Genomic DNA, 15,937 nt, shown 5'->3' with positions numbered 1-15,937 from the left:
ACAGATTCAGAGTAAAAGAGGTGTGCAAAGATTGTGGCAGCACTTAAACTGGGGTGGTGGGGAGGATCCCTTGCACAAGAGCATCTCAACAGTAGCCAGCAAGCAGACTTGCATCTGTCCTACAAATACTTGCAATTTCTCCTTTTTTTTTTTCTTTTTTTTTACCCCATCCATATTTGGACTCCAACCCATGTCCTCCAACCCCAAAGCCCAAATCCTTGAATGAGCAACTGTCATAAAAAAGAATTATCATGTGTTAACAGACTATTTTATTCAAGTATTAAATTTAGACAGAAAAAGGCAAACTGTAGGGAATATAGTGATATTCTGTTTCTGGTGTATAATCATTTACATTATTCAATACTTTTATTGTATTGTCAAACCTAGGGATGGACATCAAGGTAAAATACGTCACGAATGCAGCTCATTGTCTGAGACTGGTAATCTATCGTTTCATGAAGTATTTCAGAAAGAGTGAGTGCAGTACTTTGCTGCAACCAACAGAGATGTTGGGGATTACTTACAAATATTTGTAGGCCACAACATATCATTAGCTGTGGGACAATGATCTATAGTCATAAAATCCATAGATATGGGAACCTATCCAAAGTGTAATAATAATCTCAGGCCTGGATAAAGCTTGAAAAAAAAAAAGAGTTGAGAACATTCAGAGACACTCGAAAAATTAAAAAAAAAAAACATTATTATTGATTCATTAATTTTTCAGAAGAATGATCAAGGACAGTCAAATTATCCCCACTTGTCAAGCGATGAAAAAAAATGAGCTCAAGGAGACAATCAATTCACTAATAAAGCTGTCGACGACAGTTCTTCCCAATCATTCCCCTTGCGATACTTCTCTGCAGTTATTTTCCACCAGCTACATTTGATTCTGCACAACTGCATTTTAGTGCAATATGGGAGACTGGAGCGTAATTACAGTATATCAGGAAGTGTGTAAGTGTAGCAGTTAACCTTGGTCAAAGCCAGTTGCATCTTGCCCTTCCGTCCAGCCTTTCTGCCATCTGCTCCAAACTGGGAGCTCATAATACTGGCGGAACCATCAATGACTTATTTACACATCAGCACAGAGACTGCTTTGTTGCCCATAAAAAGTAGGGAATATTGCAGTTCTCGAATGCTGACCTTATCATTAAAATGCACTTTTCCCCCGCCAAATGCATACAGAACCACAGAGATGACATGAGGGCAAGTTATATAATGCATGCACGACTTATACAGTGAAGAAAATAAGTATATGAACAGCCGGCTATATTGCAAGTTCTCCCACTTAGAAATCATGGAGGGATCTGAAATTTTCATCGTAGGTGCATGTCCACTGTGAGAGAGATAATCTAAAAAGAAAAATCCAGAAATTAAAATGTAGGATTTTTTAATGATTTATTTGTGTGATACAGCTGCAAATAAGTATTTGAACACCTGTCTATCAGCTAGAATTCTGACCCTCAAAGACCTGTTAGTCTAACTTTAAAAGTCCACCTCCACTCCATGTATTATCCTGAATCCTATGCACCTGTGTGAGGTCGTTAGCTGCATAAAGACACCTGTCCACCTGTATGGGGATACAACTAGTAAGACTCAAACTTGTCACATGGGCAAGACCAAAGAGCTGTCCAAAGACATCAGAAACAAAATTGTACAACTCCACACGGCTGGAAAGGGCTACGGAGAAATTTCCAAGGAGCTTGGTGAAAAAAGGTACACTGTTGGAGGAATCATTAAAAAATGGAAGAAACTAAACATGATGGTCAATCTCTCAATCGGAATGGAGCCCCATGCAAGATATTACCTCGTGGGGTCTCAATAATCCTTAGAAAGGTCAGGAATCAGCCAAAGACTACACGACAGGACTTGGTCAATGACCTGAAAAGAGCTGGGGCCACCATTTCCAAGGTGATTGTTGGTAATACACTAAGACGTCATGGTTTGAAATTATGCACGGCACAGAAGGTTCCCCTGCTTAAACTAGCACATGTCAAAGCCCATCTGAAGTTTGCCAATGACCATTTGGATGACACAGAGGAGTCATGGGAGAAAGTTTTGTGGTCAGATGAGACCAAAAGGGAACTTTTTGGTCATAATTCCACAAACCGTGTTTGGACGAAGACGAATGATGAGTTCCTTCCCAAGAACACCAACCCTGCTGTGAAGCATGGGGGTTGTAGCATCATGCATTGGGGGTGTTTTTCTGCAGATGGGACAGAACGACATCACTGTATTAAGGAGAGGATGACCGCGGCCATGTATTGTGAGATTTTGAGGAACAACCTCTTTCCCTCAGTCAGAGCATTGAGGATGGGTTGTGGCTCGGTAAGAAGCATATCAAGGTTCTGGTGTGGCCTAGCCAGTCTCCAGACCTAAAGCCAATAGAAAATCTTTGGAGGGAGCTGAAACTCCTTGTCTGATCTGAACGTTTGACCTCTGTAATTCCAAACAAAGGCTCCTGTACCAAATATTAACATTGGTTTTCTCAGGCGTTCAAATACTTATTTGCAGCGGTATCACACGAAAAAATCATACATTGCGATTTCTGGATTTTTCTTTTTGGATTATTTCTCTCACAGAGGACATGCACCTACAATGAAAATTTCAAACCCTTCCATGACTTCTCAGTGGGAGAACTTGCAATATAGAAGAGTGTTAAAATACTTTTTTTTCTTCACTGTAAGTTATGCTCTCAAAATGCCAAATTCTGCGCACACTTGATTTATCTCGTTAGTCCAATTTAGTAAATCGCTCACGTGCCTTACGAATTTCGTGTGACCAAATTATATGTCATGCCTGCACTTTATGTAATGTCTGAGTGGAATATTTAATGCACGGGTACACAACTGAAACACATCAACTCTCCCCATCTCTCCACCATAAAGAGTAAAATACTAATAAATGTTCTTGTATTTCCTCCATGTGTAAAAACCCCTGTGTGAACCCAATGAGGATTAACGATGAGGAGGGGCCTGGTTTGATATCATGCAGGCAATATTTTGAAAAGTGCATGTAAGATTTACTGAAGGGCATGTGTGACATACAATATGTAATAACAGAACAACATGTATTGGGGTAAAGTTTGCAAACACACCTGAGTTATTAATAGCTTTGGATCTTCCATTGCAGTTAGTTTTCCATTTATTTATTTATTTATTTATTTTTTAGGGATAGTGCATTTAAGTCTGTTTTTGTTGTTGTTTCTGACTCCATGATTATTATGACAAAGCTTCTTAAGTTTTTCTGCTATTGCTGAACTAGCGCTGGGAAAATGTCCTGTTGTTGCAATAGTTGCAATCACCTGCTTTGTCAGTTTGTTAGTATGACAAACTCGTCCACTTTCACATCTGCCTTTTGTGGCGAGATACAGCAAAATTTTGAGACTCTCAGTCCATACCTAACATTCAAGTTCTATGAAGGCGCTACAGCCATCTTGAGCTTTCTTGGGCAACAAGTAGCTAAAAAAACCCCAGCATGGACGTAAAAGATGACTTCTTGGCAAATCTGGCGAGCTAACATTAGAATGGTGCTACCCAATGGTGTCATCTGCAGGTGACACAGTCAACTAAAGGTCCCAAAGGACTGTTTGGACTTAGTTGCGTATTCATTTTGTATGGATGTATTTAGCAGAAAGAAATGCCTTTAAAATCTCATGTATGAAGTTAATTGACAGGAACCAAAGCTGAAATTTTCATTACAGTTATAGTTGGTTATAGTGACTTTTACAAATGTAAAATGTTGATTTAGGAAGGTCTCATTTTTATTTTGTTTGCGAAAAAGATTTTTCACTTTTTGTTTTAATTACTTTGCTAATTTTCATTGACTATAATATCCTTGTAACATATGGACAGTACATACTGAGCAGGAGAGATTGGGCACACATTAATAAATGCAACTAATTGCCTTGCTAGGAAACCAACGTGACCCACGTGAAAGGCTTTGGAGGATAGGGAGTACTTGAATTGCATAAGTGAGCTTCTATTGCTACTGAACATTGGGTGAGACTTCAATAAGCAATACTTGGATGTTGCATGTTAGTTTTCACAAAGAAGTGCTTTTGAAGTGCCCTTAATTTATGCTTAAGTATCATGCTGTAAAAAAAAGGTGACCCCGGATCAAATGTGTGTTCTTACCTTGGTCTGGGCTCAAAGGCATCCTGTAAACAGAAAGAGAGACAAAAACAGAGGGAAAATAAAATACAAAAAAATCATTATGCATGTGGTGTGGGGAATATGCAAAAGGTAAACACCATAATTCACATTATATAGGGTCAAAGTTTGTGTGGCTCTAAATATAAAACCAATTCTGACTCAATTGACGATTAGAGAAAATGCTCCTTTTTTTATCAGCTATTCTGGCAGTTCATTTTCCAGTGATAGCATTAAAGAATAACATTTACAGAAGTATATTTTCAAAAAATGCAAAAATATTAATAAAAAAAACACTAAGAAGCAGTATATGTACCCTGCGATTGGCTGGCAACTATTTGCCCAATGACAGCTGGGATTGGCTCCAGCACACCTGCAACCCTCGTGAGCATAAACGGCTCAGAATATGGATGGATGAAACAGTATTTGAAATCCAGCAACAAGAAAATTACAGATTAACCCACATTGTAAATCAAGGGTCTCTATTTTCCTGACAAGCAAAAATAGGATGCCGTACGAGGCCTAAGTCTGGGAAGGGGCAGGTTACATCAAGTTGTCATAATAGCTCAGCCGCATTTAAGTGGCACGTTTAACGAAAGGGTCTGTTTGCGCCATTGACCAAAAACACATCCGAACTTATGTGCTGCCAATCAAAGCGGCTTCACTTCATTCATTCCCTTTCAGTGAGTTGAAGTGATGCTCTTGCATGCATGGAGAGAGCTATCCGTATGTCACTGAAGCATTGTCAATTGGCTGGTCTAGCTAAAAGGAACCTGATTTAATAAAGGATGTGGTGGTGAGAAGCGCAGGTGACTTAATATGTCCGTGACCTCATTACTGTATCCCTATGTGCTCCACACCCTTGCCCACCCTCTGAAGAGGTGTAGTGGGTGATTTAAAGGAGGGAAAAAGGGGGCTTCTGGTGATGATAATGATGTGTTCAATGAACTGCTTTCTGCAATGATTCAGAGGGTTTGATGTCTGCTGTGCAAATATTCGTGAATGAAATACGTCTGATCCTCCGAGCTAACAACAATCCATTTAATTAATTAATTTTTACAATTATTGAGAATTTTGGCAGCCCACTGTTTACCACAATCCTCATCCACGTCACTTTTTTGAGGACCTTGTGTGTTTATCTGCCTATATTTACACCAATAAGATTAACCACGCTCATGTTAGATGTAAGGGGGCGGCATTATGGGAGGGGAAAAAAAGCAAATAAATAAATTGACAGTTTCATTTTAGCCTAAAAAGAAAAATAATCATCTAAATATCAACTTAATTCCCAAGACATTTATTGATGGAGACAGCCTTTCAGAACAACAGCTTGTTTATTTTGCAAAGTGCTTCATACATGAAATGCAAAACATTGTACAATAATCTTGTATGGCAATATTTAACAGTTAATAACTTAAAGGGGAAATCCAGTGCTTTGCATGAACTGTCTATCAAATAGTTTATGTAATATGTACTCTATTTTGACAATGTGATGTTAAATCCTCTCTCATTTAATAGTGTTTTGAGAAGATTTTTTATTGACATTTCAGGGGCTGCCATTTTCGCGAGTCACATGACCTACGTGCGCGGATGTGACGTGTACCGTGCCGCAACAAAGTCTCGATTACATTCTATATCATTTATTCCCAGCGCCGATTGCTCGTATTCATCCTCACCTGGTGAAGAAATAGCAGTATTGGTTGATTGGGAAGACGGAGGAATACTTCCATACAGATTTGAACCTGTGGCTGTAATTAATATTCAGATGGTTCTTCGGGCGGAATGACGGGGAGTCTGGCTACTCGGAGGCCTACGCGCGACATAAGTGCGTTATGGCATTCTATAAGTTTTGCCAATGTTTACTTGCTTTGGCATGTGGTACTTATGACGAGGGGACATATGGTGGAAAGTTGACATTTCTTTGTTTCTGTACAGACAGTTTGGGTCTTCAGATTCAGATTGGGGCCTACCCATCAAAAGTTCATTTAAGCACATAAGTAAATCTTTTGTTGCCTACCTATTTCTGAATGTCTGTCTGTGAGTGAGCGGATACAGATGTTAACACCACTGTTATGAAAAGTTGGCGCTAATTCAGATAATAAACAACTCCGCACTGATATTTGTGACCAGCTGGGATGGCTGAAGTTCCACAGCCCTTTTTACATGACGTCTATATTCTGGACACCGGACTACATGGAAGCACGAGGATGTCAAAGCTAAATAATAAGCACCACAGCAATGCTAGCATAGTAGTGTCAGCCTTTAGGTAACAGCATTAGTATCCGATAAACAGCACGTACTCATGTTTGACTACACTGACAACATGGAGGTATCTTCAATTGGCAATGTCGTGCACGTGACTTGCTCATGAGTACTGCCTTCAAGAGTGACTACTCCAGCTTTAAAGGACGGTTTGGTTATATGGTTAAATTAGTGAGTAGTGGCTTCAAGCAAGTCCCATTATGTTGCTCACATTTGGTGTTGGCGTCTGATAAAGGGTACTAACTTGATTGCTCGGTAGATTGGTTGACATGGAGTATGGGAGTATGTGTATTTGGCGATGTGTCTGCGACACAATAGATCTGTGCAGTAATTGAAAAGAGAATCCATGCTGTTTCTCCTGGGGCAGTAACTTGTTGAGATTTGAGGTGCTACATTCAGCAAATTTTAGCTCTGCCTCTAGTCATCATGCCAACAAAAGTTGTACTCACTACTGGCCCAGCAGTATGTCTGGCGGGATTAGTGGAAGCTCATTTTCATGAGGCTGGGTCACTCTCTCAAGCACTATAATTCCTTATCTTTGGGGGCACTTGACTTTTTGTCTTTTTTCTGTGAGAAGCTTGGTCATCCAGGAGGGGCACAGATTTGAGCTGCTGCTCCTCCGTATTTCCAGACCCCAGATAAGGTGGCTTGGGCTTCCGGTGAGGATGTCCCCCCGGACCCCTCCCTGTTGCGGTGGTGAGTCAGGGTGAGCCCCTGGGGATAACCCAGTATGTGCTGGGGAGACCTTGCCTCCCATGGCCTGGACAAAGTGGCAGTGGAGAGAGAAGTCTGGGCTTCCCTCCTTCATCTGCTGCCCCTGCGACCTGAACTCATACAGTGAAGAAAATAAGTATTTGAATACCATGCTATATTGCAAGTTCTCCCACTTAGAAATCTTGGAGGGGTCTGAAATTTTGATCGTAGGTGCATGTCCACTGTGAGAGATAATCTAAAAAGAAAAATCCAGAAATCACAATGTATGATTGTTTTAACAATTTGTGTGATACAGCTGCAAATAAGTATTTGAAAACCTTTCTATCAGCTATAATTCTGACACTCAAAGACCTGTTACGCCACCTTTAAAAGTCCATTGTATCATTGATGTATTATACTGAAACAAATGCACCTGTGTGAGGTTGTTAGCTGCATAAAGACACCTGTCCACCCCATACAATCAGTAAGACTCAAACTTGTTAGACGCCCAAGACCAAAGAGCTGTCCAAAGACACCAGAGACAAAATTGTACAACTCCACACGGCTGGAAAGGCCTACGGAGAAATTGCCAAGCAGCTTGGTGAAAAAAGGTCCACTGTTGGAGCAATCATTAGAAAATGGAAGAAGCTAAACATGACGGTCAATCTCAATCAGAGTGGACCCCCATGCAAGATATCAAACCGTGGGGTCCCAATGATCCCTAGAACGGTGAGGAATCAACCAAGGACTACACGACGGGACTTGGTCAATGATCTGAAAACAGCTGGGATCACCGTTTCCAAGGTGACTGTTGGTAATACACTAAGACGTCATGGTTTGAAATCATGCATGGCACAAAAGGTTCCCCTGCTTAAACCAGCATGTCAAGAGGGATAGGACGACTGCGCTGTATTAAGGAGAGGATGACCGCGGCCATGTATTGTGAGATTTTGGGGAACAACCTCTTTCCCTCAATCAGAGCACTGAAGATGGGTCGTGGCTGGCTCTTTCAACATGACAGTGACCTGAAGCACACAGAAACCTGCATGATGTAGAGAGGATCTGTGTGGAGGAGTGGGTCAAAATCCCTCCTCCAGTGTGTGCAAATCTGGTGAACAACTAAAGGAAATGTTTGACCTCTGTAATTGCAAACAATGGCTACTGTACCAAATATTAAGATTGGTTTTCTCAGGTGTTCAAATACTTATATGCAGCTGTATCACACAAATAAAACTTTAAAAACTCATACATTGTGATTTCTGGATTTTTCTTTTTAGACTCTCTCACAGTTGACATGCACCTGTGATGAAAAGTTCAGACACCTCCATGAATTATAAGTGGGAGAACTTGCAATATAGCAGGGTGTTCAAATACTTATTTTCTTCACTGTATAAGAAGAAATATATGGACTAGTCTAGTTCTAGTTCTAAATTAGCATTTTTTACATTTTAAAAAAATAGCCAATTTAAGCATATACAAACACAAAGTAGTTCCAGGGCGAGTGTCATCAACACTTTATGGTGTACAGAATACTGCAGCAGTCATCTGAAGAGCACTCAAGACAGTGGGATTATTTGATATTGATTGTATAATTGAATTCAGATTATCCATTGACAGCCCAAAACAATCTGGAATGAATCGGTCCACATCTTTGTCTGCCTCAAACAGTAGCACGACAACCAAAAGCTATCAATTCACGAACTTTGGCCCATCTTTTCTCAGATCACAATCTGCAAGAGAAATACAACCTCTACTGATACCTACCTCACCCACGGCAGCATCAAGAGGATAGTAAAGATAGCCTGGCTGATTGTAACCTATCCCAAATACAGCAATTTTCATTTGTGGCCACAGAGCAGTAAATGCTTCCTCTTCAGGCTTTAAATGAGAAGCAAGGGAGCAGGTTAAGTGTTACTGAGTTTAAAAGGGATGGAAGAATCTAATGTGCTCCGGGCCTCTGAAATATTAACCTTTGTGCACAAGTATTGATGTCAAAATGCTTACGCACATTTAAGGGAGAAATCATTTGTCCTGACAAACTACTGACCAGTATAGAAACATAGACAATGCTACAAAAGTTTCTTTTCATTGGAACCGTAATAAATTGGTGTTGAGTGTTTATTCTGACCAACCAATAGCATGTAATTGCTCATTGACAAGCTAATCTTTATAGAACTAATCTATGGTTGAACATTAAATGTATTCTTTAATCACAACCACTGGGAATGTTTGCTTAAACCTGAATACAAAAAAAGTAAATTTAACCTCAGTGTTATATGTTATATGTTTTGATTTTGCAGACAAGATTGTTTTTTAGTTTTGAGACAAAGTCCGTCTTGGAATCGAATGAAAATAGTTAAACTGTCAAGGGTAACGTTTAAGGGCTTAAGAAAAGTCACTTTAAAATCTTCCTTGCAGAAATCTATTTCAATCCAGAGGACCACTTCTCTCAAGGATCACTTCTGAACTGCATCACTGTTATGTCTACAAGATTGTCTTAACATTGTAAGCAGGATCACACAGAGGCCCATGTTAGAACACTTCACTTCATCATCATGAATTGGCTTTTGACAGATTGTTAACAAGGAATAGGTTAAAAAAAAAAAAAAAAAAAAAAAATCAATTCCGAAAGCATTAAAATTCAAGCAATCCATGGTGGAAGATATTACCCACAAATGGAGACAACATGGAACAGTGGTATACCTTCTAAGGAGTTGCTGGCCAACAAAAATAACCCCAGGAACACAATGATGACTCATCCATAAGGTCACAAAGCAACCCAGGACAACATCTAAAGAACAGCAGGGTTCCCTTGCCTCAGTTAAGGTCAGTCTTGATGACTCAGTATTAAGGAACAGACTGGACAAAAATTGAATCAATGTCAGCATTCCAATGTAAAAACAAATGCTGACTAAAAAGAAAGATGAATGCTTGTCACTAGATGTAAACAACATCTGAATGATTCCCAAGTCTTTTTGTAGAATATTCTATGGACTGGTGAGACAAAGGTTGAACATTTTGGAAGGTGTGTGTCTCGTCACACTTGGGATAGTTCTAATACAGCATTTGAGAAAAATAAGATTATAACTAGTCAATCGTGGTGGTGATGTGATGATCTGTGGCTGCTTCCCTCTGGAACTCGACAACCTGCTATGATTGACAGAACTGTGACTTGTGCTCTTTAACAGAAAATCCTGAAGTTCACTTGCACTCTGGAGCAAGACAAATATCCAAAAACACACGTCCAAAGAAGGTGCTACTTTGGAAAAGCCACGGAGCACATCGAGTCATTGGCCCATCACATGCTGTGATGATGTACTAAGCATTGCTCCTGGCTCCACATACCACCTATGTCACCGCTTTCTCGATTGATTTTGCAGCATAATTAAAATGTGTCATCTGGTCATGTAGGTGCATTTGTTCAAGCAGACTCTTTTCCAAGGTCACCATTTTTGTTTTCCCCGGTCGTGATTGCTTTGTTCCTTTTTAAGCAAAGAAAAGTAAAAACGGCTACCAGAAATGAACAAAATATCCTGAGGAAACCCCACTCTGTGGTGTCCTAGCCAATACCAGCCAACTTGGAGAAGAACTGCAGCATATTTTGAAAACTGAGCATATGGGTTGCGCTGAAGTGTAAAGGCAAAGTACACACAGGAAAGACGCAATGACATCAGCGCGGTCACCTCAAGCACGAGTATAAAGAAGCATTTAGTCAACCTCTGAATGGCTTAAAAACTAATGGAGGTTTTGGAATGGCCAAGTCGAAGTTTGGACTTGAATCCGACTGAAATGCTGTGGCATGACCTTCAAAACCGGTTATGCTTGAAAACTCGATTGTTGCTAAATTCAAAAGATTTTTTTAAGGTTGTCATATACTGCCCTGCAGTACCATTATTGGGGCCTGGAGGGCGCTATGTGCCCTCTCGCTCCACTGTTTCTTTTAGCACTTGTCTCCAATCAGCCCTAGTTACCACTTACAAAAAACCTGCCTGTTCCTGGAAATCATGGCAAAAGTATTAGTTATTTCCCGGGTACCACGGCTCATTTACATCACGGAAGCCACTCTATACCTTGTTCTTTGGACGCATGTCTCGTTTTCAGTCCCCTCCTGTGTTTCTCAGCCCTGTCATTCATGTCACGGACTCTGCACCGCCTACTACCTGTCCACACTACCACCTGCCAACAGATTCAAGACCATCCATCCATCCATCCATCCATCCATCCCTTAAGCACTTATCCACACAAGGGTTGTGGGAGCCAATCCCAGCTGTCATCGGGCACGAGGCAGGGTACACTCTAAACTGGTTGCAAGCCAATCACAGCGTACATGGAGACAGACAACAGTCGCACTCACAATCACACCTCGGGACAATGTGTCCTGTTAATGTAACATGTTTTTGGGATGTGGGAAGAAACCAGAGTGCCCGGAGAAAACCCCACGAAGGCAAGGGGAGAACATGCAAACTCCACAAAGGTGGGGCCGGGATTAAACCCTGGACCTCAGAACTGTGAGGCCAACGCTTTGCAGCTGCACCACCGCTTCCATTACCTTGTCTCAATAAACTGTTCATCACATTTCATCTGCCTCCACTTGCTCTTGGGTCCAGCTTCTCTCCATAAGTGAAAAACGTAGGCCAAAATAGCTCCACAGAGATGTGAAAGACTTATAGAAACCACCTGATTTCAGTTGTTGGTGCTGAGGGTATTTAATAGGTTTTGTGGCCCGTGACTTTTTTTTTTGTTGTTGTTTTGTTTTTTAACGCAGGGCCAGGAAGATTTTAATACTTTATGTAATGGTATAATAGTCATGGTATAATATTTTTTTCCTTAAGAAAAGAAATAATTTAAAACGAGGATTTTATATTTACTTGGGTTATTCTTGTCTAATATTTAGGTTTCTTTGATGATCTTTACCATTAAAGTGAGGAAACTATGGAAGAAAAAAGTATTTGAAAAGGGGGCAAAATAAGTACTTTGCATGGAACTGCATATAATCAGCCTTGCCACCATACAGAAACTATGAGTATCATGGATTCATTCATGCATGTAATTACAGCAAATTTACTTTCCGTACTTTATTATTCCAACTTATTTGCAAAAACATTTAAACCCTTTAACTTGTACTGCTCCTTCTCATCATGTTTGGATGTGCACATACACGTCAGGGTACATGTGGGGGTACATACATAATTTCTGTGATGGGAGACATTTATTGTATAGTCATGTTTAAAATAAAGTAAGAACTAAGTTGTGGACATTTTAAAAATGTAATTTCTTTCATAATTATGCATCAAAATACAATGTGATTATATATGTCTGACCGTAACACTTTAATGGTTCCCAATATTATACAAATGTAAATATTAGCGAAAGACAACAAAAAAATTGCAGTATTCAATTGTGTTTTTATGAATAAAACATACTGTAACTGTGGTTTCCAAGTTCAAATCGCTGCACCAAGGCCTGATACTGCCACACCTGTTGTCAATCAAGAAATCAGTTAAATAGGACCACCCTGACAAAGTGAAGTAGACCATAAGCTTGATCTGGCTGACATCCGAACAAATTCAAGATCAAATTACAAAGAAAGTAATTGAGATCTATCAGAGTGGGAAAAGTTCAAGAAAAAAACAAGCCAATTCTAACAACAGTGAGAGCCATTATTCACAAATTGCATAAACATAGAACAGTGATAAAGCTACCCAGGTATGGCCCGGTGACCAAAATGACCATAAGAGCGCAACTGATCCAAGAGATCACAATAAGATTGACTGAACTGTGGGCCTCACTTGCCGAAGTTAAATTGTCACATGACTTCTTCTTCTTTTCCTTTCGGCTTGTCCCGTTAGGGGTCGCCACAGCGTGTCATCTTTTGCCATCTTAGCCTATCTCCTGCATCTTCCTCTCTAACCCCAACTGCCCTCATGTCTTCCCTCACCACATCCATAAACCTTCTCTTTAGTCTTCCTCTCGCTCTTTTGCCTGGGAGCTCCATCCTCAGCATCCTTCTACCAATATACTCACTCTCTCGCCTCTGAACATGTCCAAACCATCGAAGTCTGCTCTCTCAAATCTTGTCTCCAAAACATCCAGCTTTGGCTGTCCCTCTAATGAGCTCATTTCTAATCCTATCCAACCTGGTCACTCCGAGCGAGAACCTCAACATCTTCATTTCTGCCACCTCCAGTTCAGCTTCCTTGTTGTTTCTTCATTGCCACTGTCTCTAATCCGTACATCATGGCCGGCCTCACCACTGTTTTGTAAACTTTGCCCTTCATCCTAGCAGACACTCTTCTGTCACATAACACACCAGACACCTTTCGCCAGCTGTTCCAACCTGCTTGGACCCGTTTCTTCACTTCCTGACCACACTCTCCATTGTTCTGTATTGTTGACCCCAAATATTTGAAGTCGTCCACCCTCGCTATCTCTTCTCCCTGTAGCCTCACTCTTCCCCCTCCACTTTTCTCATTCACGCACATATATTCTGTTTTACTTCGGCTAATCTTCATTCCTCTCCTTTCCAGTGCATGTCTCCATCTTTCCAATTGTTCCTCTGCATGCTCCCTGCTTTCACTGCATATGACAATATCATCTGCGAACATCATGGTCCAAGGGGATTCCAGTCTAACCTCATCTGTCAGCCTATCCATTACCACTGCAAACAGGAAGGGGCTCAGAGCTGATCCCTGATGCAGTCCCACCTCCACCTTAAATTCCTCTGTCACACCTAAGGCACACCTCACCATTGTTCTGCTGCCATCATACATGTCCTGTACTATTTTAACATACTTCTCTGCCACACCAGACTTACGCATGCAGTACCACAGTTCCTCTCTTGGTACTCTGTCATAGGCTTTCTCTAGATCCACAAAGACGCAATGTAGCTCCTTCTGACCTTCTCTGTACTTTTCCACGAGCATCCTCAAGGCAAATAATGCATCTGTGGTACTCTTTCTAGGCATGAAACCATACTGTTGCTCGCAGATACTTACTTCTGTCCTGAGTCTAGCCTCCACTACTCTTTCCCATAACTTCATTGTGTGGCTCATCAACTTTATTCCTCTATAGTTCCCACAGCTCTGAACATCCCCTTTGTTCTTAAAAATGGGAACTAGAACACTTTTCCTCTATTCTTCAGGCATCTTTTCGCCCGCTAGTATTCTGTTGAATAAGTTGGTGAAAAACTCCACAGCCATCTCTCCAAATTGCTTCCATACCTCTACCGGTATGTTATCAGGACCAACTGCCTTTCCAGTTTTCTCCTTTGTAGTGCCTTTCTGACTTCCCCCTTAGTAATCATTTCCACTTCCTGGTCCTTCACTCTTGCCTCTTCAACTCTTCCTTCTCTCTCATTTTCTTCATTCATCAACTTCTCAAAGTATTCTTTCCATCTATTTAGTACACTACCGGCACCAGTCAACACATTTCCATCTCTATCCTTAATCACCCTGACCTGCTGCACATCCTTCCCATCTCTATCCCTCTGTCTGGCCAACCTGTAGAGATCCTTTTCTCCTTCTTTCGTGTCCAACCTGGTGTACATGTCTTCATATGCCTCTTGTTTAGCCTTTGCCACCTCTAGCTTTGCCCTACGTCGCATCTCGATGTACTCCTTTCGCCTCTCCTCAGTCCTCTCAGTATCCCACTTCTTCTTCGCTAATCTCTTTCCTTGTATGACTCCCTGTATTTTGGGGTTCCACCACCAAGTCTTCTTCTCCCCTTTCCTACCAGATGACACACCAAGTACTCTCCTGCCTGTCTCTCTGATCACCTTGGCTGTCGTCGTCCAGTCTTCCGGGAGCTTCGGTTGTCCATCGAGAGCCTGTCTCACCTCTTTCCGGAAGGCTGCACAACATTCTTCCTTTTTCAGCTTCCACCACATGGTTCTCTGCTCTACCTTTGTCTTCTTAATCTTCCTACCCACCACCAGAATCATCCTACATACTACCATCCTATGCTGTCGAGCTACACTCTCCCCTACCACTACTTTACAGTCAGTAACCTCCTTCAGATTACATCGTCTGCACAAAATATAATCTACCTGCGTGGTTCTACCTCCGCTCTTGTAGGTCACTATATGCTCCTCCCTCTTCTGGAAATAAGTGTTCACTACAGCCATCTCCATCCTTTTTGCAAAGTCCACCACCATCTGCCCTTCAAAGTTCCTTTCCTGGATGCCGTACTTACCCATCACTTCTTCATCGCCCCTGTTTCCTTTACCAATATGTCCATTACAATCTGCACCAATCACAACTCTCTCGCTGTCTGGGATGCTCAGAACTACTTCATCAAGTTCCTTCCAGAATTTCTCTTTCAACTCTTGGTCACATCCTACCTGTGGTGCATAGCCGCTAACCACATTATACATAACACCCTCAATTTCAAATTTTAGTCTCATCAATCGATCCGATAACTCTTTTCACCTCCAAGACATTCTTAGCCAGCTCTTCCTTTAAAATAACCCCTACTCCATTTCTCTTCCATCTACTCCGTGGTAGAATAATTTAAACCCTGCTCCCAAACTTCTAGCCTTACTACCTTTCCACCTGCTCTCTTGGATGCACAGAATATCAACCTTTCTCCTAATCATCATGTCAACCAACTCCTGTGCTTTTCCTGTCATAGTCCCAACATTCAAAGTCCCTACACTCAGTTGTAGGCTCTGTGCATTCCTCTTTTTCTTGACGCTGGATCCGGTTTCCTCCTCTTCTTTGTCTTCGACCCACAGTAGCTGAATTTCCACCGACGCCCTGCAGGTTAGCAGTGCCGGGGGCGGGCGTTGTTAACCCGGGCCACGACCGATCCGGTATGGGATTCTTTAGATG

At 41.3% G+C, this 15,937-nt stretch overlaps 1 protein-coding gene across 5 annotated transcripts in view; it reads right to left on the bottom strand.

Moving 5' to 3' along the window:
• The window catches only part of trim44 (tripartite motif containing 44), a 119,884-nt gene that overhangs the window by 51,019 nt on the left and 52,928 nt on the right, over window positions 1-15,937 (bottom strand). For 4 of the 5 annotated variants that reach the window (XM_061821870.1, XM_061821874.1, XM_061821873.1 and 1 more), the window contains one exon: window positions 4,140-4,162. The exons of the other annotated variant lie outside the window; for it this stretch is intronic. In XM_061821870.1, the coding sequence (XP_061677854.1) occupies window positions 4,140-4,162 (23 nt within the window). The remainder of the gene's footprint in view (window positions 1-4,139; window positions 4,163-15,937) is intronic. 5 annotated transcript variants of the gene reach the window in all.

This window comes from Syngnathoides biaculeatus, chromosome 6 (genome assembly GCF_019802595.1).
Source record: "Syngnathoides biaculeatus isolate LvHL_M chromosome 6, ASM1980259v1, whole genome shotgun sequence".
NCBI classification, from domain to species: domain Eukaryota; kingdom Metazoa; phylum Chordata; class Actinopteri; order Syngnathiformes; family Syngnathidae; genus Syngnathoides; species Syngnathoides biaculeatus.
Note: the sequence above shows the minus strand (reverse complement) of the source record. Positions and strands in the feature narration are given on the sequence as shown.